General features: G+C 28.8%; 1 protein-coding gene across 1 annotated transcript; it reads right to left on the minus strand.

Moving 5' to 3' along the window:
- Positions 1-201: 201 nt before the first annotated feature.
- LOC111637274 (TP53-binding protein 1-like) lies at positions 202-25,262 on the minus strand. Its single transcript, XM_023382742.1, has 14 exons — positions 25,099-25,262; positions 21,747-21,947; positions 17,890-18,059; positions 17,730-17,797; positions 17,571-17,646; positions 17,297-17,497; positions 16,735-17,201; positions 14,022-14,096; positions 7,951-8,076; positions 5,810-5,907; positions 3,715-3,840; positions 3,571-3,644; positions 866-1,008; positions 202-596 (listed from the first exon to the last, which is right to left on the minus strand). The coding sequence occupies exons 5-14, from the start codon at positions 17,633-17,635 to the stop codon at positions 421-423; spliced, it is 1,551 nt and encodes a 516-aa protein (XP_023238510.1). The 5' UTR covers positions 17,636-17,646; positions 17,730-17,797; positions 17,890-18,059; positions 21,747-21,947; positions 25,099-25,262; the 3' UTR covers positions 202-420.
- Positions 25,263-26,283: the final 1,021 nt, after the last annotated feature.

The following is a 26,283-nucleotide window of genomic DNA, read 5'->3' on the forward strand; positions in this document are numbered from 1 at the left end:
TTGTCAATAATCATTATGCAATTTTAATTACCAGAAATACCACTTACATATTTTGAAATTTTTGTGTAAGTTGACAATTTCAATAATTAAAATCTTTTCTCCGTCTCTTATTAAAATGTAAATATTCTCAATTATTGTCTGCAGATTTTTTTAAAAACTGTAAAATTTATACAAAATCAAACCAATTTAAAAATACCCAATTTCATTTTTATATATATAAAGATTTTAAAAATAATTATATACCCCCAAAAATTAAAATATACAATGACATGAAAATAACAAAAACAAATAATTACAAAATTTCATATTTTCACAAGCCATTATAGCCACGTCTCTAAGAAGACATTACATGTGTAACATTCTACATCAAGAAAATCACAAAATGTCAACATTTTGATGCAATTCGAATGCATACATCTTTTATGCGTCATAACTGAACTTGGGATGTAAATCAATTGGAAGTTTATAGCCTGAGATAAGACACTGGACAACCCATTCAATTGAAACTAATGGAACTTTCATTTGATTGGCTCGCCGCACAATACTCTGAGGACAGGAAGGGTCTGTCAGAACGATGTCTATGTTACAGACAGAACCTAAAGTTGTACAAAATTTTTAAATTTGTGTAAATATAAATATAATATTTAAGAAATTAGTTAATGATATAAATTAATAGTTTTTCAATCTAAATACTATATATAGCTATAAATATGAAACTTGAAGCAAAAATAAAAATTAAATAAACAATTAATATAAATTGAATATAAAATAACACAATTCATTTTTATTACAAATAATAAGATAAAAATCACTGACAATGTAATTTGTATAATTTGTTTTCTATATTTAAATTATTAAAATGTACCTGATGTATTTCTAGGTGGAGGAAATCTATGTACAATTTCAGCTTGTGCAGCCAATAAAACAGGTGTCCAAACTTCTGCAAAATTTTCTTTTGAAGAAGCTAGTAAAATATGTATATCTTTCAAAACTCCTTTCTTCCCATGCCTAATGAAACATAATAATAATAAGTAAATATTCACAAAATTGTAAAAATTGACATTAATGTTTTTAATTTTAAAATTCTAAGAATTTAGTGAACCATAAAACATAAGTTTACACTTCTAATAGAATAGTCCCTTTATGATGAAATTACTGTAGTGAATTGACACTTTTTCATTATTAAGGAACTTATTTTGTCAGAAGTATAAATTTACATTATAGTTTACAAAATTCTTAAAACAGTAAGGACTCTCAATAACTCAAAATGGAAAGAGCAGGAAAAAATTTCAAGTTAACAAAATTTTGAGTGAAAGAAACTGTTATTTTAATTAAATCACAAATATCATAATATAAACAACATAGTTAGAATTAAATATATTATATTTTATTATTTTTTAAATGTGTATATGTACAAAATAACAAAACATTAACACTATTAGTGAAGAAAATCTATTACATGAGTTTGTCATTGATGATTCATTGCTTCCTGCTCAACAATGTTTTTGATATGGTTGACTGCTGAAAACATTGTTTTATGAATGATGTAGATTTTAGAAAGCACCCTTCAAAGCCTGAGAGCTTTTCTGACTTTGCAACTTTTAGAGAAACCAGGATATTTTCCTTTGAGAAGATTTAGTTCTTTCTCACCCTCATTGCTTGTTTCTTGAGCTTGCTTCTTTATTTAAGCAATAATGTAGTCTTCAGATGTGTGCAGATAGCTAGTTCATTGTCAATGTTGACAAAAAAATCTTTTAACAACATTTATTCATCATTTATTCTGTAATAAGATCAGCCCAGTCTTCAATATAGTCAAAGAATTCTGATGAAAATGCAAACTTATTCAAAGCATCAACAAACTGTTAACCGAAACTGCTTTTGTAAAGCTATTTGCAATGGTGTTTTGTGGAACTTTAACCTTTGTTATTCATTTGCATTACATTTAGCAGGGTTATCTCCAATAACATGCAACATCTCTTGTATGATAAATTTTTTATATTTCATAATTTAAAGGGATTGAATGATTCCCTGATCTAAAAGTTGCAAATCTATAAGTAATATTTGATGGTAAAAATTGAACTATTATAGCTTTCAGAATGAGAATCACCAAATGTGCATGGCAATTGTTGATAAAAAGAATAATTTTTCTGTTTTTGACAGTCACTTTTGTGTCTAACTTTCTAGCTTGTTAGGAAAAAAAGATCTGATGCCATTCACATTTTCTTATTTGCTGTATATTGTATAGGTACTGACTTGGCATTGCAGAAACTTATAATTTTAAAGATTTTCTAATTAATAATGATGACAGTTTTCAATTACTTGTAATGTTTGTTCCCAAAAGAAAAATTACATGTTCTTTGATTTTACCTCCATGACATCAATTATCTTTGAATACCACTTCAAAAATAAGCCTGTTTTGTCAGATTGAAAATGTCATCAAAGTTATAGTTCTATATAATTTCTGGTAAACTTTTCATCACTTCATCCAATCTTTCTCTTACACTGCAGAATTTATTGAAAACTATTCCATGCCTGGTGCTTTTGGTACTTGTCTTGAATCTGGTATGTACCAATTTATAGAAAAACCTGAACCAAATTGTTCAGGTTTTTCTCTAAGTTTCCATTGACAAGAATGTTCTTATCTCTACACTGTACACTTCAGCATGTATTTTTCAGTATTTGAATAATTACATTTATGATTTCTGTTCTGTCTGATTCTGTCATTCATTAAAGCTCTCTAAAATCCTCTCATTGTTTTTCAAATATGTAGAGGGAATACTTGATGAAATGCCAAATTCTTTTGCAATTTCTAATTTTTCTTTCTGCTTTCCTCCAGTTTTTATGATGGATACTTTTTCAGCTATTGACAAAATCTTTAGTTTCCTCTTGTTTGCCATTTCAATCTACTTCAAAATGAAAATGGTCAATACACTTATTAACTGGTTGTATCAGTGATGAGAATGTAAAATACAATTTAAACTTTATAAATTTATACACTATGAATGTTTAGTTCCAAATTAGATGTATGTAGACAAATTCATAAATTTGGTTAACTAATAACTCAGTAAATTGTCAAATCACAAATGTATTTGTTGTTTTGAAATTGCTATATTTAAAAATTTTAAAACTTAAACATTTAAAAAATAATTATTTTAAAATGCTAAGATTTGATTGGTCAATTTGTGTTTAAGAATAAGATCTCTACTTTTGGCACAAAACATTGTATAACAAAAAATCAAAATTTTAACAATCAAGGCACAATTCTATACAATATTAACCTTCAAGTTTTTGATAATATTGTCCACTCCCTTGAAAAACAGACCTAAAATAAAGTCTCCAGATCTTAAATTTAAAGTTAGCAAGATGTGATTTCAAAACTATTTTAACTCATGGAAACACAGAATTCCTCTGTCTCTGGGAGTTAAGTTGAGACAAAGATTAAATTTGAGTTAAGGATGTTCAACTTATAGAAAGTTTAAAGTAATAAGCAAAACATTCTCAAACATGATACAGAAATTATATTAATAATTACATAAACATAAGAAAATTAATTTTATAAAGCCAACTTACCATTCAATTTCACACTTTTCAATAATGTTGAATCCAGCAGGTAATAAGTAAGTTTTAAAACTTTGAATTTTATTCTAAAGTTAAAACAATATACATTTTAGTTTCATAAATATAAAAAAAATAAAAATATATATAAATACTTACAGTTTTGCAACAATCCCGAACCCACAAATGTGATATACAAGGAATGCTTGCTGCCAAACAATGGATATACTTAATTGTTCTGAGATAAGTATTGGATAAAAGGAAAATTTGATTTGCCTTTACTGTCTGTAATAATTACACAAAAATTATATATAATAATTAAAACATTGAATTAATTAAAAACTAATAATGTAATTTTTAACAAATAACTAATATAGTAGAAACACACAGTCATACCCTGTTCATCCAAATTTCTGGAATTCCAGATTGGTTTGAATAGTTATTTCTTTTTAAATTTTTATATGTTTTGTGAAAAATTTTTATATTTGTGATGTTTGTGAGATCACTGAAGCACAAACATTTACAACCTTAATATTATCCATGTAGCAATCTCATGTTTGCAAGGATAAAAATACATACTGTTTATATGTATGAAGTAATTTTTATGTTCCTATTATTTTCAAGACAGTAAAGCATGTAAATTTATTTTCAATCATTAAAAAGTATTTTCAGTATGGAATTTTAGACTCTTATTTTAATACCCCAGTTAATCTAGACTTGGTCCAGTCCAGTCCTGTCTGATTTGGGTAAATGGGTCTGACTGTATATATATATTTTAAATGTAAATTCTATTACATATACTTTCAGATATGTTTATCCAATTAACTTTTAATTTATGTAGGTTTTATTACATAAAATTATGCTAGCATTCAAAGTATTGGATAAAAAGAAAATTTGGTTAGAATCAAGCAAATAAAAAGAAGTAAAATTTCTAAAGCAATGTGCTAATGATAACAATAGATATTTAATTTTAGATAGTTGAAATATACTGTGTATTAATAATTATCGCTGTAATTACTATATTATATCATATGTTTTTGATTAACAAATTTGGGCTAGATAAATTACTTTTAGTATTCTTTTAATAGTAAAAATTGTTTAACTATTATTTATAATTGGATTATTATTTAAATCTCTTATTTATTATGTTGTAGAATTTATATCCAATATACATTGATCATTAAATGCTTTCAAGAGTTGTCATTATAAATGCAGCATTAAGAAAGAGATGACTGTCCACAAATCTCAAAAAATAACCATAATCAGATGATCATCCATAGATATCTTTTTGCTTTTTTAGGATTTTTCAATTATTCAATAGTAATCTATATATATATATATAAAAATGGACGTGTGTGTCCCTATATTTCACTTTTCAGCCAAAACTACACATCGCACATGAATGGTGTTTGTATGTGGTAGTAGCCCCAAGTCTCCATTCGTGCACTATGGTGGTTGCGTCTCGATAGCTATAAGGGTGCGGGAGATATGGGCTTGAAAGTGGTTGAAAGTGGAAGATTTTCTATTTCGATTTTAAAAATTTTCGAATTTGAATTGGTTCGGTTATAGAACAATTGTAAACGTTCCAGAAAATTGATCAAATTGAAAATAGTTTGTTTGACTGGATGTAAAAATTCTGTAATTAGTCTGGAAACGGGGACCTAATTCTTGCATTCTGTGAAAACGGGTAAGATTGGCTATAATGTAATTATCTTAATCTTCACTATCGTTACTTTTTGCCCAGCGAAGCGGGTCCTTGCAGCTAGATTCTAGATTACTTAGAAAAACAGTCTTTTATATATAAAAAAAACTATATTACATACAAATAAAAACCCAGCAAAGCAGGTCCTTGTAGCTAGTAATATATAATTCTGATTATGACTGAAGGTGTAATTTATTTATGAATTTAATTCAAACACTTTGTACCACAACTTATAGCACTTACTCTATATTAAAATGGATTATTAATCAAATAATCTTAAAAAATAATAATTATGAAAATAATATTTAAAATAGTTTTTAAATAATTAAGATTGTATGCTATGCCATATGATACAGACATATTATATTTTTTTCTTTTATTAGTTTTAAGTAAAAAAGGAGAAAAAGGTAATAAGCTAGAAACATCTTGTTATCATATTTGTAAATTATCAATTTTCTTTATCAATAATTAAATAGTTTTTAATTACAACATTTTCATAAAGTCTATGAATTATTGTTAGAAATTCTTTGAGCAAATTAAATATTTAGATACCTGTATTTCTTCTATTGATTCTAATACTATTCCACCTCTAGCCTCTATCTGATTTTGCACTACTGATTTTTCAAATGGATATTCATCTATAACTTCTTCTATAATATAAAAAAAAAGTTAATAATTAAATCAAAGCAAATGTAACAAATGTTTCTTAAATATCAATCCTGAAAATTTTTAAACATTAAATTTCAAATAATATTTTTGTGAGAATTGGAACTTTATCATAAAATTCCGTGGGAAAATATATCTATCTTTTTATATTGTTTACAAAAACAGATGACACAAGTAATATTGTTGAGTTGGAAAGGGAAATCAACTTCCTTTCACAGAAATTTATCGTCAATCTTAACAAACATCTAGGTATCTGACTCCTGTCTGCGAACATAAATCAATAAATTCTATTGGTTGAAATTGATGATAAAAGGGACAATTTCCCATGATTTCGGGCAGTCATCAAAAATAGGAAAGTGCCATATAGACCACAGTCCACATGAATTAGAAAAGTGCCATAAGAGACAGGCAGTCCATGGAAACTCGACATTGCCATAATTGACGGCCGGTTTTTGTGCTGAGAAAAAAGCCTCTAGTCTTCTCTCACATCTTCCTCCATGAGCCTCATCTGCCACAACACTTCACCGCCTTCATTATAGAATAAAAAGACTAACATCAAAACCTTCAATCAAGATAGTATGTCTAAGTTGTTGTAAACTCTCTCCCTTATGCATCTACAGGTGTGCGATAAGTTATATAGGTTATATTATGATTTATGTATCTCTTATTTTATTTCCCTCATTAAATCCTTTTTTGTTATTGTTACAAAATTAAATATAAATTGTTACAAATTGTTAATGTTGACTTTGTTTCTCCAAGCAAAGAAGGACACCTTCGGTTATAATCCAACAACCTTTACTTTCAGAATATTAAAACAAAAAAAATACAGGAAATTTAGTTACATTTTACATACTTCACTTTACTACTATTCAACTCTGGCGCCGTTTGAGTCGTTTGTTGAAGTCATTGATTCCCTCAATTATTTAAGTACAGACATTCACCCTGCTACGCTCGAATTTACCTGCGACTCCTTCCCGCTTGACAGAATATAGCCCTCTGTTCAATTTTACATGTAACATTGTGAGTTAGGGTGTGAAATCTTTCCCTAGCTGTGTCAGTCCTGACAGTTGAACGAATCGAGAGATTCAGCTATATTCTATATTTTAAGCCATCCAGTGACCAGGTGAGCAGGTCTTAACATCCCAATGACCAGAGGATTTTGCCCTCAAACATGATCTCACATTATAATCTTTATTTGTGCTGATTCTCAGTTTGTAGTTTTAAATAAATTTTAAGATGGTTCAGTTTCAGTTATCCTAATACTCAATCTATTTAAATCTAAACATTCTAATGAAACCTCATACTCTAGTCAGGAATTTGAATGATTTAAGATGGCAGCCTACCACTCTGAGGGACCAGGACTAAATTCAGACAGGTCAAAAACACCAGGAATTTTTCCTCTCCTCACCACCCAGTCACCCCATTGTGGAGTTGACTGAACCCATAATGGGCTTGCTAAATTGGTCCACAGAACAGAAAGTGTGTAAAAAATAATAATTTTTAAAAAATTAATTAATTTAATGAATATATTCTGGCAATATCAATATTCAATGATATTATGGCTTATTCATTTCTGCAAGCAATTACTGAATGTCACAAAGAATTTGGAAACAAGATATTGTATTTTGACTCATCAGTGTTGATGATTTCAGAAATTTACACATTATTATATTATACTGTATATAATTCAATGCTAAAGTGTTAAAATACTTATTTGTAAGTCAATGTTTTTATTTTACAATTATAAAAAAAATGTATTTATAATTGTGTTATTTAACCATCTTTCGAATATCTCAAATTATTAAAAATTAAAATAGCTGTAAAAAGAAATTTTTATTCCCATTATACAAAATAATTTGAAAATCTAAAACAAAATTTTTAAAAGATTATTTCTAAAAACAATTTAAAGTAAATTACACAAAAAAAATGTTTTAAAGTTAAACCTTAATAATTTTAGGAATTGTTTTATATGGATTAACTAGTTAATCAAAGCATTAACTATCAATACTAAACTATTTGATACTTACCTTCTGATATATCTACACAAGAATCTGAAGAAAGAAACTCCTTATTATCTGTTTTCTTTTCTGCAGAAGTAAGTAGGAATGCATATCCTACAAATAGTCTTTTCTTTTCAACCTTTCCAATCTCTCCTGTTGAACATACACTTGATTATAACAAATGTGTTACTTAAGCAACATAAATGTTAATTTTATGAAATCTAAAAAGATTAGTTTCTGACATTAAAAACTGAAAAGAAGAGTAAAGCACAACTACAATTAAGGCTTTAAATGTAACTGTGTTAAAGTTTAATAAAAATGTTTCTGGTCCTTTGCTTGGTCCAGCTTTAGCTCATTTAAATAAGCTGATGCTCAAATGTAGTGATATATTGGCCAATGTGTATGTTAAGTGATATTAACTGTGTATGACACAATGAGAAATTGTAATGGAAAATATGAAACTTGAACAGTTTTCTATTGTTTTAATGTACAGTACATTACATTAAATATACAACATTCTCAGATAATATGTATAATTGTGTTATTTAATCATCTTTCAAATATCTCAAATTATTAAAAATTAAAATAACTGTAAAACGAAATTTTTATTCCTATTATAGAAAATTTGAAAATCTTTGAAATAAATGAAGATGTTTGTTTGTTTGTTTGTTTACTATCGAGTTCCATAGCAATTGGTCAAATGGTCTAGGAGTATTCCTAGACCATTTGACCGACTGCTAAGAATCCTAGGCTGTTTGACCGATTGCTATGAAACTCGGCAGTTATGCTTACATACTTCTAACTTAGATAATATCATACATTCCACCCCAAAATATCTATTGGATTTCTGTAAATCAATTAATTTCTATCTACATTTGATTTGCTGATTTACATGTAGCATCATCTATTGGCAATGAATCTAACAAATAATAAACTAAATATAATTCTTACAAAAAAAGGTATAATTTTAAAATATATATATAATATAGTCACTTAATCAATGTGACAAATCATTACTGAGACAGTAGCATATAGCATTTGCCTGCATGGAATTGAAAGTGTTATCCTGTGAAAAGTCTATGAGTATTTAATTTTCCACATCTAATGACTTGGGTTTTTTCATTTCTGAACAGTACTTTCTTAATTCTAATAAGCATCCTCCAGTAGCTGAATGCATAAAACCACCAAACTCTGGTAGTTAGTTAGTTGTGGGTATGGGCATAGCCAACAGGCTGGCCACATGGAGCTTTCTGGTTTTTCTTCATTTTAGTAACACCTAAATAGAGTCCACTCCCCATAAGCCTTCCTGAGATGTACTCCCTTCAGCAGTTCACTCATGTGTCGCATTACCGTAACCAAATAAATCAAACTAATTCTAACAAGTGATTATTTATTGCGACATCATCACAATGCTAGGCTGCAACTTTTTGTCACAATATTCTCAATTCTTTTAGTGATGTCTTGCTCCTGCACATCATACTTTTCCTGTTAGCAATACAGTCGTGTTGGTCATCTATGTAACTCCATGGGGAAAATTTTGAATTAAAGTAATGACTTCTGATTCAAACCAGAAGTTCATATATAATCTGGGCCTCCTGCCCCTAAGCTTTCCACACCTAATCTTGACTTTCATCTATCTGTTTTCTTGAGATTAAGGAAAGAGAGATAGACAAGCAGATAGGGAATGACAGTTAGAATTTATAAGTCTATAACTTTTTTTCAAATTGCAGCCCAATAATTTTTCTATAAATGCAATATTTATGAGAACATACTTCCCATATAGTTTATACAATCTGTTGCCAAAAACTTAAACACTTTATCATCATATAAAAGGAATTATTATAGCATTTTTACAAATTTTTTTTTATTTAAACAAGTTTTGTGTGTTTATTTAAACAAGTTTTACATGAAGCCTTTCAGATGTTAAGGTTAGCAACTTCAATCATGTATGGGGCCATCACAACCTGTTTAACACAAATCACTTTTCAAATGTTAACAATTGACCAGTATTAATTAGCAGTCACTGACCATCCTCTCTTCCAGGAAGAAGTCAACAACTAAAAGTAGTCATTGACTTCCTCCTGGTGGTCAAATTAAATCAACTGCTCTTCCAGAACAATCCTTCTTTATATTGGAACAGCGGTATGATGACATTCAAATAGTAAAATTACATAATACAAGGTTACTGACAAGCACAAAATAAGTTTTAAGTGGTTATTCAGGGTGCCGAGTTTATATATTTGGTCCTTTTTTTTTTGTGCAAAATTTGATTGGTTGGCAATTACTGTTTGATATTTGGCTGTGAATGGTAAAGTTTCTTGGAGTTAACATTAGGAAAAAATATATCTCAAATTTTTAACATATATTTTCAGTTGCTGTCTACTTGATCAATAAAACTGTACCATTTCTTACCATTCAAGTATCGTGATAAATGTGACAGTGGTAGGCTAAAATAACCAAATTCTTTATATGGTTTTCATTTTAATGTTTGTTATATAATAGTATTTGATTTATATAACTTCAAAGGTTATTTTATGTAAGAGTTGATCACAATGATTGACCAATCTAATACATTTTAAAAATTCTTTAAATTGTGTACAGTAGAGGAATAAAGAATTTTACAAATGTGTTAGATTGGTCACTTTGTGTGATAAATCCTTATGTAAGATAATCTTTGTAGATATAAATCAAATACTATAATATAATATAATAGAAGGGTTAGAAGTATGAAATAATCTAATAATCTTAATCTTTGCTGCTGTTATTTTTTGCCTGAGCAACACTGGGCTCATCTGCTAGTAATTAATATAAATTATAATAATTTAAAATGCTAGGGAGATCCCATATAAAATCTTGGACCTTTGTATCATTTTTGTATAAATACTCAATTTTAATTATTTACATGAAATTTGAACAAATACTTTAAAATAAAATAAAATGTTGATTAATTTATACGTGTAAAATGTAAAAATTCAAAATAACTTTGTTTTTTGGGATTTTTACTTGACACATACATGCGCATATGAAAAGAAATTGAATGTGCAAATTTTCTGTTGCATATAAATTGCTAATTCAATTCCAATGTTCTTTCTATGAAAACTGCTCAACTTTTAGGAATGGAAGACCTAAAACAAGACAAATGTAAAAAATCATTGAACATTTTTATACTAGAAATCTGATAAGGAATAAACTTTTCAATAAAATATTTTAAATGTACGGACATTCCAAAAGCATAATATATGATAAATGAAGAAAAGGATGCCATACCAGAAATGAAATTAAAATGTCACACAAAGTTCCTGTGAAGATTATGGTATGGCATGCCAAAATCTTCACAGGAACTTCACAGGAAATCCCTCTTGAGCAGTCTCAGGCCTTCATCACACCATCTAAATTTTGCACTAACATGGAAATATCAAATATGAATATGATACAGAGTTATCCAGAAGAGATTAGTCTCATTCTTGAAAAGCACTATCCAAGTGGAGATGATGTATTTTTGCCAGATATGTCAACATCTCATTATGCTCAAGGTACAATTGCTGCCTTTGAACAACATGGGATACAGTACATTCTTTGTGAAAATGTGAGAATTGGGAGTTTATTACGGAATGTTTTAGTATTTTAAAATTAATATTGTTTAAAATATTATTTCATTTTGAAAAGATAGAAATTTTATCAATGTTTGCCATCTTCAACTTCCTCTGAGTCAAGATAGTTCCTTTAGAAATGAAAGTCACACTTTATAGTTCTCTTAGTAACAGAGTTTAAGAAAGAAACTGTAGACATTCTCATTAGTCCACCAAATTCATATGTAAGGTGAAGAGCACCTTGGATGAATGTTTTTAGTTATAGTTTAACATGCTACTAGCCACAGAGAATAGTTACCCTTAAATATTGGATAAAGTTCTTGATATATGTTTGGTGCCTTCACCAAATACTAGGTTATATGTCAACTGAACTTTACTCACCTTCTCCCAAATGTAAAAGGTTCTCTCATTGCCTCCATGGTCAAACAGGAAACAAATATGATTTTGTTTTGTAAGTTCTCTTGCTGCTTGTGAAGATTTTTGTAATTTGAGTTAGAATCATTTGGATCATTATATATTTAGTTCATTGTATTCTTAATCCCTCGATTATCAGTTTATTATATTAATCATTCAAATAATATGAGGTCTGTTCAAAAAATACGCAGACTGATGTCATAAAACAAAATGTACTTTATGTAAAAGTTACATGTCTGGGTCCCCTTCAAAGCACTCTCCTTCCTTCCCAATGTACAAACTTATCCCAATGGTGTTTCCACTTATTAAAACAGTCCTGGTACGCTTCTTTTGTAATGTCCTTCAGCACCTTTGTCGCATTTGTCTTAATCTCTAGAATCGTCTCAAATCTTCCTTTCAAGGGTCTTTTGAGTTTGGGGAACAAGAAAAAGTCACAAGGAGCAAGGTCAGGTGAGTAGGGGGCGGGGAAGAACAGTGATCGAGTGTTTGACCAAAAACTCACGAGTTTTGAGGGCTGAATGGGCTGGAGCATTGTTGTGATGGAGAAACCAGTCACCACTCCGCCACATTTCTGGCCTTTTGCGACAGATGGTGTCCCTCAGATGTTTCAGAACTTCAATGTAGTAAGTCTGGTTCACTGTGGAGCCTTGGGGGAGGTACTCATGATGAACAACACCCTTAGCATCAAAGAAAACTGTCAGCATCACCTTGACACTGGATCAAACTTGAAATATGCCATACGCTTCATAGCAACATCACCGTAAGCCGTGTTGAGCATAGCAAATGTTTCAGTCGCAGATTTTCCAAGTTTAACACAAAAGTTCACAGCAAGTTGTTGTTCCATCAGGTCATTCATTCTGAAATCCGACGAACGAAAAAATCGCACTTAACTAAAAACCACGTAGCTAATCAACAAATAAAGATATCTGTAATTGGTATCCTTAAAAAATCGCACTTAACTAAAAACCACGTAGCTAATCAACAAATAAAGATATCTGTAATTGGTAAAGCTTTATCACCAGATGATCTGTACGAACCTAGCAACACCAAGCAGATTCCCCTGGAACCAACTGGAGCTGCGCAATTCAAACAGTCCACGTATTTTTTGAACAGACATCATATTTTAATTGTAATTTAATCCTTTTCTTTACATATAAATAAATGTGTTTAATTTATTGTAATTTGTCTATAGCCTACTTCCATTGACTTCCCACTGTAAAAGCATATACCCTCCTAGATACTTAATACCACTCAGTTTGCAAACTAATGTTTACTCACAAGTTAAGATGCAAAATCAAAATAATCCTAACTGGGTCAGGACCTGACATAGATAGAGGTTTTTTGTGATCTCTCAGTCTTTTACTTAAAATATAAATCATCCTGAATAGATGTGGTGTTAGTGGGAAAAAAAGTTAACTGCCTCTACCCCTGGCATTCTCACAAAAACAATGTGCTACAACTGAGACCAATTGAATGGTTTTAGTATCAGTTAAAGCAGAAAGTGACAGCAGATGGGAAGCCAATTCTATCACAGGACTTCATAAAAGAATTCAGAACAAGCTTTACCGATTTATGAATGAAGGCTTCCATAACCTTTTAAGATGTGTGAAAACAAAATTTCAAAGGCAGCAGACTATGGAGATTTGATTTTGTTACTATAACAGAAAGCTCAAACATATTTTCTCTATTTTATGTGCATTGTTTATTTTGTAACACCACAACTTCTAAAATAAATTCATTTTTATATTCTAGATTCTTAGTTTACACACTTACAGTAAATGAAATGACCTGTATATTAAAATGAATATCTTATATATATTATTGGTATAGAACCATAAGTGACTAATTCTACATTTTGCTGTTTTTCAATAGCAGAGTATTCCTATTATATTCAACACATTCTATTTAAGATTGTAAGCAGATATGTAAAATAGCAAATTTTTGGTGAGCAATTACCAAAAATTTGCTATTTTTGGTTAATCCAATTTTCAAATCTGTCAGCTAAAAATTATAATTTCACAATTAGCTATGAATGGTTCTATACCATGATATATTATATATATTTACTTATATATTTTAAAACTTCATACATACCTGTCAATTTTGATAATTTGCATTTCTCAGCTTTTTGTATTCTAGGTGATTTAAAAGTATGAGTTGGTTGATCATCTATGTATATAAAAACAGTTAATTAAAATTGTCATTTTTACTAAAGAAGTCATTAAATTAATACAGTAATACCCCGAACTTACACAATAGGTGGGACCGAGCGATAACCGCGTAAGTCGAATTCACGTAAGTCGGGGTATAATTTCGCAATTTGTGTAAAATCCAAGTTGGATGTATGTAAGCTAATAAATGTTCTCGTTAATCTTATCTCGTCTTTTGATTTGTTCACGGTTACAAGAAATCACCACATAGAGTCGCTCAAGTCTCCATACATATAACAAACACAGAAATAAATAACACAAAATAAATTGTAGCTATGTGTTGATTCCGCGTGCCACGTCCGAACATGTAAGCTGAACAATAGTGTGGGGGGAGCGAGTAATCGAGAGTTGCGTGGCGCTCGAACAAAAGACGAATCGACCAGATTTGAAAATCGCGTAACTCCGTAAGTCAGGGTATTACTGTATTTAACTATTAGTTAAGTAAATTTTATGATTAACCTGTAAAAATTTCATTCTACACTTACTACTATGGTTTGTTTATTATTTAAAAGTACAATAAAAGTTCATTAATCTGGCACCTGATAATCCAGCATCATTCTGGTTCCACAAGTGCAGAATTAACTAACTTCTATCTATATATTAAATATTAATGGAAAAAATATTAACTTAAAAAATCTGAATTGGTGTTAGTAAGCACAAAAAAATGACTACTGAATGGCTGAGGCAATTATTTTACTGCTTTGGGAATCCAGGATCAAATTATTATATATATATATATTGTGTATGTATATGCATGTGTGTACATCCATTATCTCAAAGTTGCAGTATACATGGGAAATGTATTAAATAACTGCATTTAAATTATATAATAAATAAATCAAATAAAATTGCAGTGTACAAAAAATACTTTTTAGAGACTTTCTTTAAAAAAAAGAACAAAGTGGCAGCCTGATGAACATGTTTTCCAGGAAGTTGACAATGTTTTTATGTAGTAAATTAATTGCATCTACAGATGTTCTGATTTAAACAACAATTAATTTACTGTATAAAAAATAATAGTTCTATAGTGCCAATATTGGCAGTTACAGGATTTTTTAAGTAACATGCTTTCTGCATGTTTTGTAAGAGAACTTTCAAATTTTACAATAAGACAGTATTCATTACAGTTTGCTTCTAATAGACTAAATGGTGATGGTTCACTTATAATTAACTAGTATATTTCATAAAGGATTTGTATAAGTACATTTCATTTTTCTATGGCATATATTATTAATAATAAATAAAATTATTTTGCATTTTGGAAGAATCAAACCTTCACATATTTTTTTTAACTCTACTAAATTAGATATTATCAAAAAAATTTAAATGAAATTTATTCACAGATTAAAATAAATAAAAATCTTTATGATAATCAAAATAAAACATATATTAACAGTATTTTTGTAAACTGTGCCAATTAGACCTGCTACATAACACATTAATTAACAAAAATTTTCATACAAGAAAGTTTTATCTGGTTTATATTCATAATTATATAATAAAATATTCATTATACATTAATTTAATTAAAATAATGGCACAATTGATGGTAAATGAATATATCACTTAAGACATTTTACATAAAAGAGTTTTAATATTAGATTATATGAGAGTTATATTAAGTATAACTTTTACATATATTATATAATAAATATTGGATATTTAATCTCTTAAATATAATTTAAGAGATCATATATGTGTTTTAATTTCTATATTAAAATATGAATGAATAGTTAATCCATCTCTGAAAATATGAAAAAAATTTGTCTAAATGTCATGTATGGATTATAAGTTTTAATGTTTGTTTTACAGAGTACAGTAGAACCTCGAAAACTCGGCCTAATGTGGACCGAAGGGTGGGCGAGTTTGTGAAAATGCCGGGTTATCGGGAATGGGGTTAAAAAAAATAAGTGCGAGTGTTTCCTCAGAAAATACTGTACTGTACTTGTATGTATTGTTTGCTTGAGAATACAACAGAGAATAAACTGCCCAAATACCCTTAAACAAAGGAAAAGTACGTCCTTTATGAAGGCATAGAGCCTTTACTACATGAAAATGAAAATTAATGAATACACTGTGTACAGTAATTTACCTGATAAGACAGACCTCAGAAAAATACTTTATGAGAGCATTTATACTTTTATAGAGCTGTCTATAATGAAAATTAATTAACTAAGGAATTTTTTGCCCTGCCAGGGTGTGCCCGAGTTATCCGGAGTGCCGGGTTATCGAGAGCCGAGTTTTCGAGGTTCTACTGTAATAGAAAATGAAAAATATTATTATTATAATAAATCTTATTTTTTATATTTTTGACAACAGCCAGGCCAATATACAAAATTTTCAGTATTTTTTAATTTTATTTTAAAAACAATGAACTGTGAGCTGAATCAAATTATAAAGAAAATCTACATGAGCCCAAAACAGTAATTTGGCTCATACAGATCACCAAAATTCACAAATTTTCAAACTTCTTAAGTTTGAAAAATATGAAGAAAATATATTTTTAATATTGACCTATTCAAAAATATTACAGAAAAATTTGATGACTTTTTAAGTTTACATGAAAAAGATTTTATAAATATGCATATGTAACTTACTACTTTGATTATTTGACAGAAAACTAGATTTTTGCAAGACTTTGATATTTTCATCAGATCCTTCATTCATTGAAGATTTCCAAGATAAAATTCTTTTACAATCAGATACTTTCTTTTTTTGCGGAGTTTCCTGTTTAAAATCTGATATAATATCACTTTTACTGTCAGAACTTCTTGATGATCTAGTATTTTGCTTCATACCACTTTGTTTCAGACTTTTACCAATATTGTTTATTTCTTCGCTACTACTCTTTCTTTCTAATATATTCCTATATTTGTTATAATCTAAATTTCGTGGTGACTTTTGTTTCTTTTCACGTGAACTATTTGATCTTGATGAATGCCTACGCTTTCCTTCTATTATATTATCTAAATTTATTCCACTAGGTGATTCGGTGATTTCTGAATTTGATTTTATGAGAGAATTAGCTTGTTCACTTGATAAAGTTACAGATGATCTGGGATATCTATATCAAAGAAATTTTTAATTATTAAAATGATATATTTTTTATATAAAAATTTGTTTTCATTACATGCAAAAAATTTTTGTTATATATTTTACTTTTCAAATTCATTATATTCCTTTTCAATAATATATCCAATTTCCTTTCCATCTCTGTAATAGTCTCTGATGATTCCTTGATCATAACAACCATCTTCTGATAAAGCATACACAGCTTGTCCCTTTTTTAAGAGTGAAATGGCAATCAAATCTTTTTCCCAAATAGGTTTGCTATCTCCATCATCAAACAATACTGTCCATCTAAAAAATTAAAGAATTTTAATTATTAAAATTTTCTAAAATTAAAAATAACTATTTTAAAATAAAGACATACCTTGTATCACTGATCTGTGAACAAATTGTTCCTGGATAATAGTAACCATCTTTCCATTTTGCCATAACCCTGAGTCCTACAAATAAAAATTAGATTAAAATATATCTGTTCATTATTAATGCAATCATTAAAAATTGTTTTATAATTTCTTATACTTGCCTGGCAAAACAGATCTTGATACATTTGAACTAACTGCTTCAGGATAAGAGATTTCAGGACTGTAAGAACTAAAAAAAAAAAAAAAAAGGAATAGAAATTAAATAAATTCATTTTTTTAGAAAATATTTAATAAATTGTAATAAAAGAAATTCTGTTTCACCGTGAAGAGCTTGTTAAGTTTGAACTGGACAATTTTGATTGATCTTCATTACAGCTGACATAAGTGTTTGCTGACTTTCTTTTTGGTGTTGTTTCTATATTGGAAAGATCTTGAAATTGTACACTCTTTGGTGATATTACACTTTTATCACCAAAAGTATTTCTACTTAGCTGAAACACACACAAAATTAATCTATATAAATCAATATTTTTTTTATTTATAAAAAATTATATAGTTGAATAGTCAATAAGGGAGAAAGTAAACTTTGGAAGATAATAATAAATTCATGCTTATGATATTTGACGAGAAGATTAGTTTTTCTAGGGTAAGAAATGTTTTCTTTGTAATCATAGATAGTTTTACATTATCACTTATTTAATTAAACTGTAATATGTTATAACTTGCAACATCAAATTTATCACTTCTTTCTTATAAACAAATAAACTTTTTTCAAATAAACAATATATATATATATATTAGTTGTAAATTTGATTTTAAATAAAAAAAAAGGAAATTTAATCAAATTGTAAACTGAATATCAAAACCATAAGTGAACCACAACTCAAAAGTGAAATATAAATGGCTACTGTCTACATAGGCTATAAATTCTAATTTTGGAAAGTTTGTACTATGTCAGCAATAGAAGAAATTTGCAATATTGTCAAACTAACAAGTTATATATAAATAAAATATCCACTACTGCTTTTTAAAGTTATCAAAGTTCTTTATTTGAAAAATCATTTTCAACTCCTCTAAGGCATCATCAATTTAACATTTAAAAGTTTAGAGACCTATATTCCAAAAACAGCTTATGGAAAGGAATTTTTTAACAACAATATTTTAGAAACTGAAGAATGCACTAAATAAGAACAATTTTAAATGCTTGCATGAAATTGACAGTTATATTCAAACTTAACAAAATACTTAACTATAGTATATAACCTTACTACTTAATACAATTTTTTTTTTAATTACATATTACCTTAAAAAGCAGTAGAGAATACTTTATTTATCATAATGGTACCAAATTTTGTTAACTATATTGAACAGTAGAATTTTCAATAGTTTGATGAATTAAGTGATGGTTTCGACTTGACATTTTGAAGGCCTAGAATCAAACCTAAGCTGTAATCATTTATATTTTCACAAATGATGATTCTAAAACTTCAACTGCAGACAAGGCAATTGCCCTGATGAGACACTACATCATGTGGCAGCTGATGAATTGGTTGAAGAGACTGCAACTGCCTTTGTGGATCTTCAAGTGGGCATGGTACTGAACATGTTGGTTCTACTTCTTAACTTCTGGCTGATCTTGGCACAATGCTGGCATAGGCCTCAGTGCTGGGTGATTTCCTCACACACTCATCCATGTCAATTTAATTATTTGTTGCATTTTACTTCCTAACTATTAACTCATTTATAAAAATAACATAACAAAATTAAATGTATTAGATGCTTGACTGTCATTATAACACATAAATTGAACAACTTTTTACTTTGTTATTGTTTGATTGTTTTATTGTTTATTTTTTAATCAGGGTATTGTTTGTGAGTGGTACTTTCTTGTTCATTAGAGCATTACTAGATGTAAAATTAAGGAATAAAGAAGAATTTTTTCATTACAAACAGTCCTTGTTGCTTAAGCATTGTAAGAATTCCAGATTTAAAATTTATAACTTAAACTGACAATTATCATTCATAATTGATTTCACAGAATTTCTTTATATTTAGTTGCATTTCAATTAACTCTATTTTTTTTTATTTAAGATTAAACTGAAGAAGTAACATGATTTTTATTTTAATGAACTGAACAACTACTAGAACATCATGCAACATAAATTATAATAAAATAACAAAGTTATGAAAATTTAAGAGTTATATTTAATCTAAACATGTATTTTCATTAGTGATGTAACGAATATTCGGTTACTATTCGGTATTCGGCCTATTTGGCCTATTTTTCACTATTCGGCCGAATACTGAATATTTAATCACTATTCGGCCGAATACCGAATACCTAAAAACAGGAGTAATAAATAACAAAAACACAGTAAATTAATCATTTTGGTATTTAGATTTAATGTTATCGAGTTAGTATTGTTTGTTTATATTTATTTATAACTTATAACATTCTCAAAATAAAAAAAATAATATTAGTCACATGTATTCACAATTTATAATTACAAAGATCAGCACACGTAAACGTCTATCGTTGGAGAATCTTCGCACATCTGAGGGTCTGACCCTGCCTATCCTTCTTTTTAAGCGCTCGTCTTTGCTCTTCCCTTTCTCTTTCCTCTATCGCTCTAATCCANTATAATTACAAAGATCAGCACACGTAAACGTCTATCGTTGGAGAATCTTCGCACATCTGAGGGTCTGACCCTGCCTATCCTTCTTTTTAAGCGCTCGTCTTTGCTCTTCCCTTTCTCTTTCCTCTATCGCTCTAATCCATGTATGCTTGTGCATACATCATAATACGCTCACGATACTTTCGATTCGTCACTTTTCCGTTGTAGAGTTCCCATTTTACAATTACGTGACTCAGCCTGATAACGGTGATAACGGAGAAAAGAGACAGATAGGACGTCGATATAAGTCATAGTTATGATTTCACAGATTCGAGACAGCTTGATAGCCCGAACGGCCCCAGTCTTTCGCCCATGCACGCTAAGTGACTTCAAGCATTTAGCTTTCCGAAGTCTATGAAACAATTGTTTGGCATTGACGGCCGCAAATTTCGTGCCAATAAGCTGCCTCGATTTGTTCGATTATGTTATCAACTCAATTTCATATCTATTTTCACATTTTCACTTCGCGGTCCTTCTCTGTTCTTTTTCCGTTATTTACAAGTGTAGGTCATTTGATATCATCATTTATCACATACTTCCATAACACTCTTGTCTGTCCGCTACAACTGCCAAGAATTAACGTGATTGGCGAAGTGTAGTGACAGCGGGCAATAGAGAGCAGGGTCCTTGCCATAATGAGGTTTCCGCGCCAATTTTCGTACCTGCGTTAATCAAGCCGAATAGTTTGGCCGAATATTCAGCTATTCGGCCATGCTCCTGGCCGAATATTCGGTATTCGGCCTCAGGTCGAATATACTATTCGTTACAACACTAATTTTCATCCAAAATTAAATGGACTTCCTGCTTAATACAGCATACAATTATATACCAACATTTTGGAAGTCATTTGACATATTAAAAACATACAGTTATAGAAAAACAAGTGAAAACTTTCATAATATTGTTATTGCATTACTTTTATTATAATTTATTTTTGTTTAATTTGTAGAAAATGCTGTATATCTTGTAATTTATTTTAATTATGCATTTTTGACTTTCTTTTAGTATTTCAATTCTTTCTAATATATATTATTAATATAATTCATAAAAATAAATGATAATCCAAAAAATAGTCTATGTTTCTACAGAAAACATTTTTTGAAATACTGAAAATGATCTATCCATCAAATTTTATATAGTCTGTAAATAGTAACTTTTTTTTAAACTTTCTCCTTTATGGATGTTTTGTATAAACCAGTGATTCTCAAAATGTGGTCTGTAAGCATGTGCCAAATGGTCCGTAGACTGACCGTCATTTTTCCAAAATGCAATTTTATTCTGTTTAGCCAGAAAAAAGACGTTGCATATTTCTTACATTATTCTATTGAACAGACAACATACTTTGACACAATCTATCATTACCTAAGTGATATTTACAGGATAAGTGGTAGGTAGTCCACACTTTATCTATGATTTGATTTAAGTGGCCCATGTATCAATAATTTTCAAAACCACTGGTATAGACAATAGTATCAGGATTTTTATTAAGAATTCAATACTTACCGAAGAATGAGCTGGTAATGTAAAAAATGTTGAAGAATTACTACTGTTTGCTGATTTGGAAGTAATAAGAGAACTAACATCTGTTAATTCTCCTGATGTTAGAGATGAATGAGAAATTAATGTGGGACTATGAGAATGACTAGAACAAGCAATTGGAGACCCAGTGCCTTCTATAAATTCTACACATGGATCATCTTCTTCCTAAAAAGTATAATTTTGTATCACAAAAAAATGTTTAACACTGAAATATTGAAATAGTTTATTCATTTTTTAATTCTGCTTGTTTATATTATACATATTATTCAAATAAAAACCTTAAATGCAAACAACACAAATAACAAAAAAATCCAGCAAAAAAGTATTACTTTTCTGCTGAATTTTTGGTATTTTACATTTTGTTTAAATATTATTTAAAAATGAAAAAATATAATAAAATCAAAACTGATAAATTAATAAGTTCATTATCCAAATCTGATGCATTCTCAAAAATAATTTAAATATCAGAAAATCAGATACCAAAAAGTTTATTATTTTTTATAGGAAAAATTCTAACTCATTACTAGTCCATTTGAACACAACAACAAATTTTCCTGAATGACACTAAAACATTGCAAAACACTTATTTATCTATCAATCCACAATTTTACCATGATATTAAACATTACAAACTCCAATTACCTAATTAATAAACATTTAATGAGATCATTAAGAGATATATTTATTAATGATAACATAATGAACAAGTTTTTATAGTATCACCTATTAAAAATTGTATAATTCTGAAAATATTTCTAAAACAAAAACTTTGGTTTGTGTTTTCTTTAAGAAACAATACACAGAAATAAAATATTGTAATAACACTTTTCATTCTATTTTTAAATATTACTGTATAAAAAAAAAACAACAATAAAAATAAACAAATGAATCTACTGAAATGAACAGTTAAGAATAAGCTCTGAAACTGTACTGAAATTTTGTAATAAAAATCAATAAACCTCACAACTGCAGTAGCATACAGATATCATTCTTAAAACAAATGAAATAGATGCTGGGACCAAAGTCATTCCATACTTTCCACTTTCAAATTTTTGACAAATGTGCTTTGAATAAATTTGTAATATCAGAATTATTCAATTTGGATATCCTAATAAATATCAACAAATATCATTCTTGTAGTAGAAATTTGGATACTAGGATATAGCTATGTATATATAGAAGAATTAAAATTTTATCATCTTGAAATAAAAAACTAATCATAACTAAATTAAAATGTTTGCAGTTTACATTCTATAATTAAAACCATAATGCAAACCAATATGTCAAAAAGTCTAAAAATAATGTAATAAAGCTATAAAGGATAATGCAATTCTCTACAAAAATAAATTTAACAATGAACACAATAGAAACTTAATATATTGTAAGGTCATTAACAAATTAATAATTATTTCAATGAGAAACTATCACTGTATAATAATTTGATGTTGTCTTTTCCAAACACTAAAGTTTTTTTGTGTAGACGTTTTAAACATTACATTTTGATATAAAATCTACCAATGGCTACTTTTTCATTCACCAAGAATTGTGAAATGTTTTATATTTATAAAATAGAAGTCTCCACTTCTAATTTCAGATAGAAAAGAGTTTGAAAAAAAATCCTAAACATTTTTTAAACATTTCTTTTTTATATTTTAGAATTCTGAAATAAAATATTTCTAAAATATAAAAATTGTGGGTTTATGTTGGTTTGTTTATCTTATGATAAATGATTATGGAATTGCTATTCATAAATATTAACAATTTTCTGTTTAACATGGTGACTGCCAACAATGAATTATCTTGTTGGCAATTAAATAATTGGTGCTATCTACAAGATAACTCATATAATGTTGTCTGGCAAGTTTTTCCTTGTATGTCTTTACCCATAGTAAGTACTGTACTTGTTATAACTGATTAGCAGGCATTGGGAATAAGAACTACACATCAATTGTGTGTTATAGAACAACTGTGGGTTCCCAGATGAGGTGCAAACTCGAGTAAACCGTGACATTCTTGCGTGACACAAAATGTAAACGAGACTCGGAACAGTTCGAGTATGTGTCAAACTATCTGTCAAGGTCTTAGTGGAAGACAAACTCTAACACGAGCGCTCATAAACAGGTAGATCTTTGACGCGTGTGTCTATAAAATGTTGGCCGAGATAAACCTTTACGAATAAAAAAAAAGGAAAATTTTGATAGATGAAAGATGAAAATGATCATTAAATTCTTAGACGTCAAGAAATGGTAAACAACAGCCTGAGTTATGAGTGCAGGTGTTATTGTTTTATAAACAGTCACCGAACAGAGTCGACAAAGAGGTATCAGATGGACACCTCAAATCGGACCTGTCCCGCAACCCGAAAAAGTTTCGTCTTGCACCTGGAGACAAAGGAGAGACCAATCGGGAAGTGAGGAATGGGACGAGGGACCAATCTGAAATGCGAACAGTGGGGGAAAAACTATAAAAATCAGAACTTCAAGGTCGAAAGAGAGTCTCCTCTGGATTAAGCCTACAGTTGTACTTTGGTATTGTGTTGTGCAACGGCCGATCACCTAGAACGCCGCAGCCTAACACCGAACATCTGCATCGTCCAGTGATCCTTCTCATCTGCCCGGGCTGCAACCAATCACCTGAACTCTCATCGTTTCACAGGAGCACCGAGATTTTGGAATTGTCCAATATCAATGTAAGCATGAATTCAAACAAATAAACGGGTTTTCTCTTGTAAAACACTTGTGCTTCATTTGCCTCCTTCACCACCGCCCATATACGCGGTTTCCCTTAGGCTCATTCTGACGCGAGATAAATTGTCTCCCCCTTTAACGTCAGCAAACTTACACAACCATACAAAATTTTAAAATGCAACACGAGTTTTCTGTTTTGATTGCCAAATACAAACATTTCTGTAATAAATATACTACAGATGTGGCTAATTTGTGCCTTGATTATGAATGGCAAATTAATTTTGTGTCATAAAATGTAAAGTTGTTAAAGAAATATGGAAAAACATTAAAAAATAAAAACTAATATTTATATTTATGAATTAGCAATATTTATTAGTGAAGGGACACTGATTAAATGGTAACAACACAACTTAACCATTTGCACATCATTATATTAATAAAGCAATCAGGAAAAAAATCAACAACTTTTTTGTAAATAAATATTTCAAGAATAGAATAAAAATCAGAACTAAAAGTATTTTAGTTTAATATCTAATTTAAATTAAATTTTTTACAAAATTCATATCAATTATAATATATATAAATATTTTCTAATTTTAATAATTTTACAGTTTTTTAAATAGACTTACCTCAACGACTAGAGTTTTGACAACTTTTCCATCAATTATAATTTGTTTTGTCGTAATATGTCGTACCACAGTGACAATCTTTTTACAGATTCCACTATCTTTCAGTTTTTTTACCTTGCGATTGAATATACAAATACATCAATGTAACTTAATATCATTTTTTAAAAATTAATTAATATTAAAAATATTTTTTTATTTACAAATATTGAATCAAGAAAATTCTCTTATTATTTTTTGATTAAATTTGAATATTTAAAAAGTTTGATCTATTTTTAATAATTAATTTAAAATGTTGTTTAGCCTAAGTTATTAATGATTGTAATTATTAATTTCTGTTATGTTANTTTTAGAAACAGGAATATATTACTAACAATTATTTTCATTTAAACTGATAATTAATTTGTAAATTATAAGGTAATTGTTGAAAATTTTAATTTAAAAGCTATGCTTTCAAGGAAAAACTTAAACACAATTCTGCCAACAGCACGCAAACTAATGCTTTTCAGTCGGAACGATGACCCCTCGAAGGATTATTTTACGCCCCGAAAATGTGGCGTGTTTTGTTATATACTCCAAAAGAAAGTGATACGAGAGAGAAAAGAAATGTAAGAATAAGAACTAGACTCCATGTCTAGACTTATCTGAATGAAATAAAAAAAATCAACTAATTATTTAACGCTTCATTTCTAGTAATAAATATTTTTGTTCTGATGTATTTTATGGTGTGTTTACAAACATAATAAACAAAATTTGCTTAATTAAAACTATTAAAATCAATACACCGGCCTATCAGACTAACAGGACTATCAGGAATAACACATTAAAATAAAGCACAGTCTTTTTCAGTTAATGCACATAAAAGATTAAAAATGTACACTACCATTTATTAAATGTGCAATAGTGCTAGACTTAAAAAAACAACACAAAACTACTAAATAAAATATTCAAAAAATTCTTTTAGTGCAAAGTAGCACTAAAAATACTGTAATAAACATTAATACAGTAGAGTCCCAAAAACTCGGCACTCGATAACCCAGCAGTCCGGATAACTTGGCAGGACGAAAAACCCCCTAGTTAATTTTCATTATAGACAACTTTATGCTTCATAAAGTATTTTTCTGAGGTCTGTCTTATCAGGTAAATTACTGTACACTGTGTATTCATTAATTTTCATTTTCATGTAGT

The sequence above is a fragment of the Centruroides sculpturatus genome, unplaced genomic scaffold (assembly GCF_000671375.1).
Source record: "Centruroides sculpturatus isolate CEXI.00-Female unplaced genomic scaffold, Cexi_2.0 scaffold1121, whole genome shotgun sequence".
Classification (NCBI taxonomy): Eukaryota; Metazoa; Arthropoda; class Arachnida; order Scorpiones; family Buthidae; genus Centruroides; species Centruroides sculpturatus.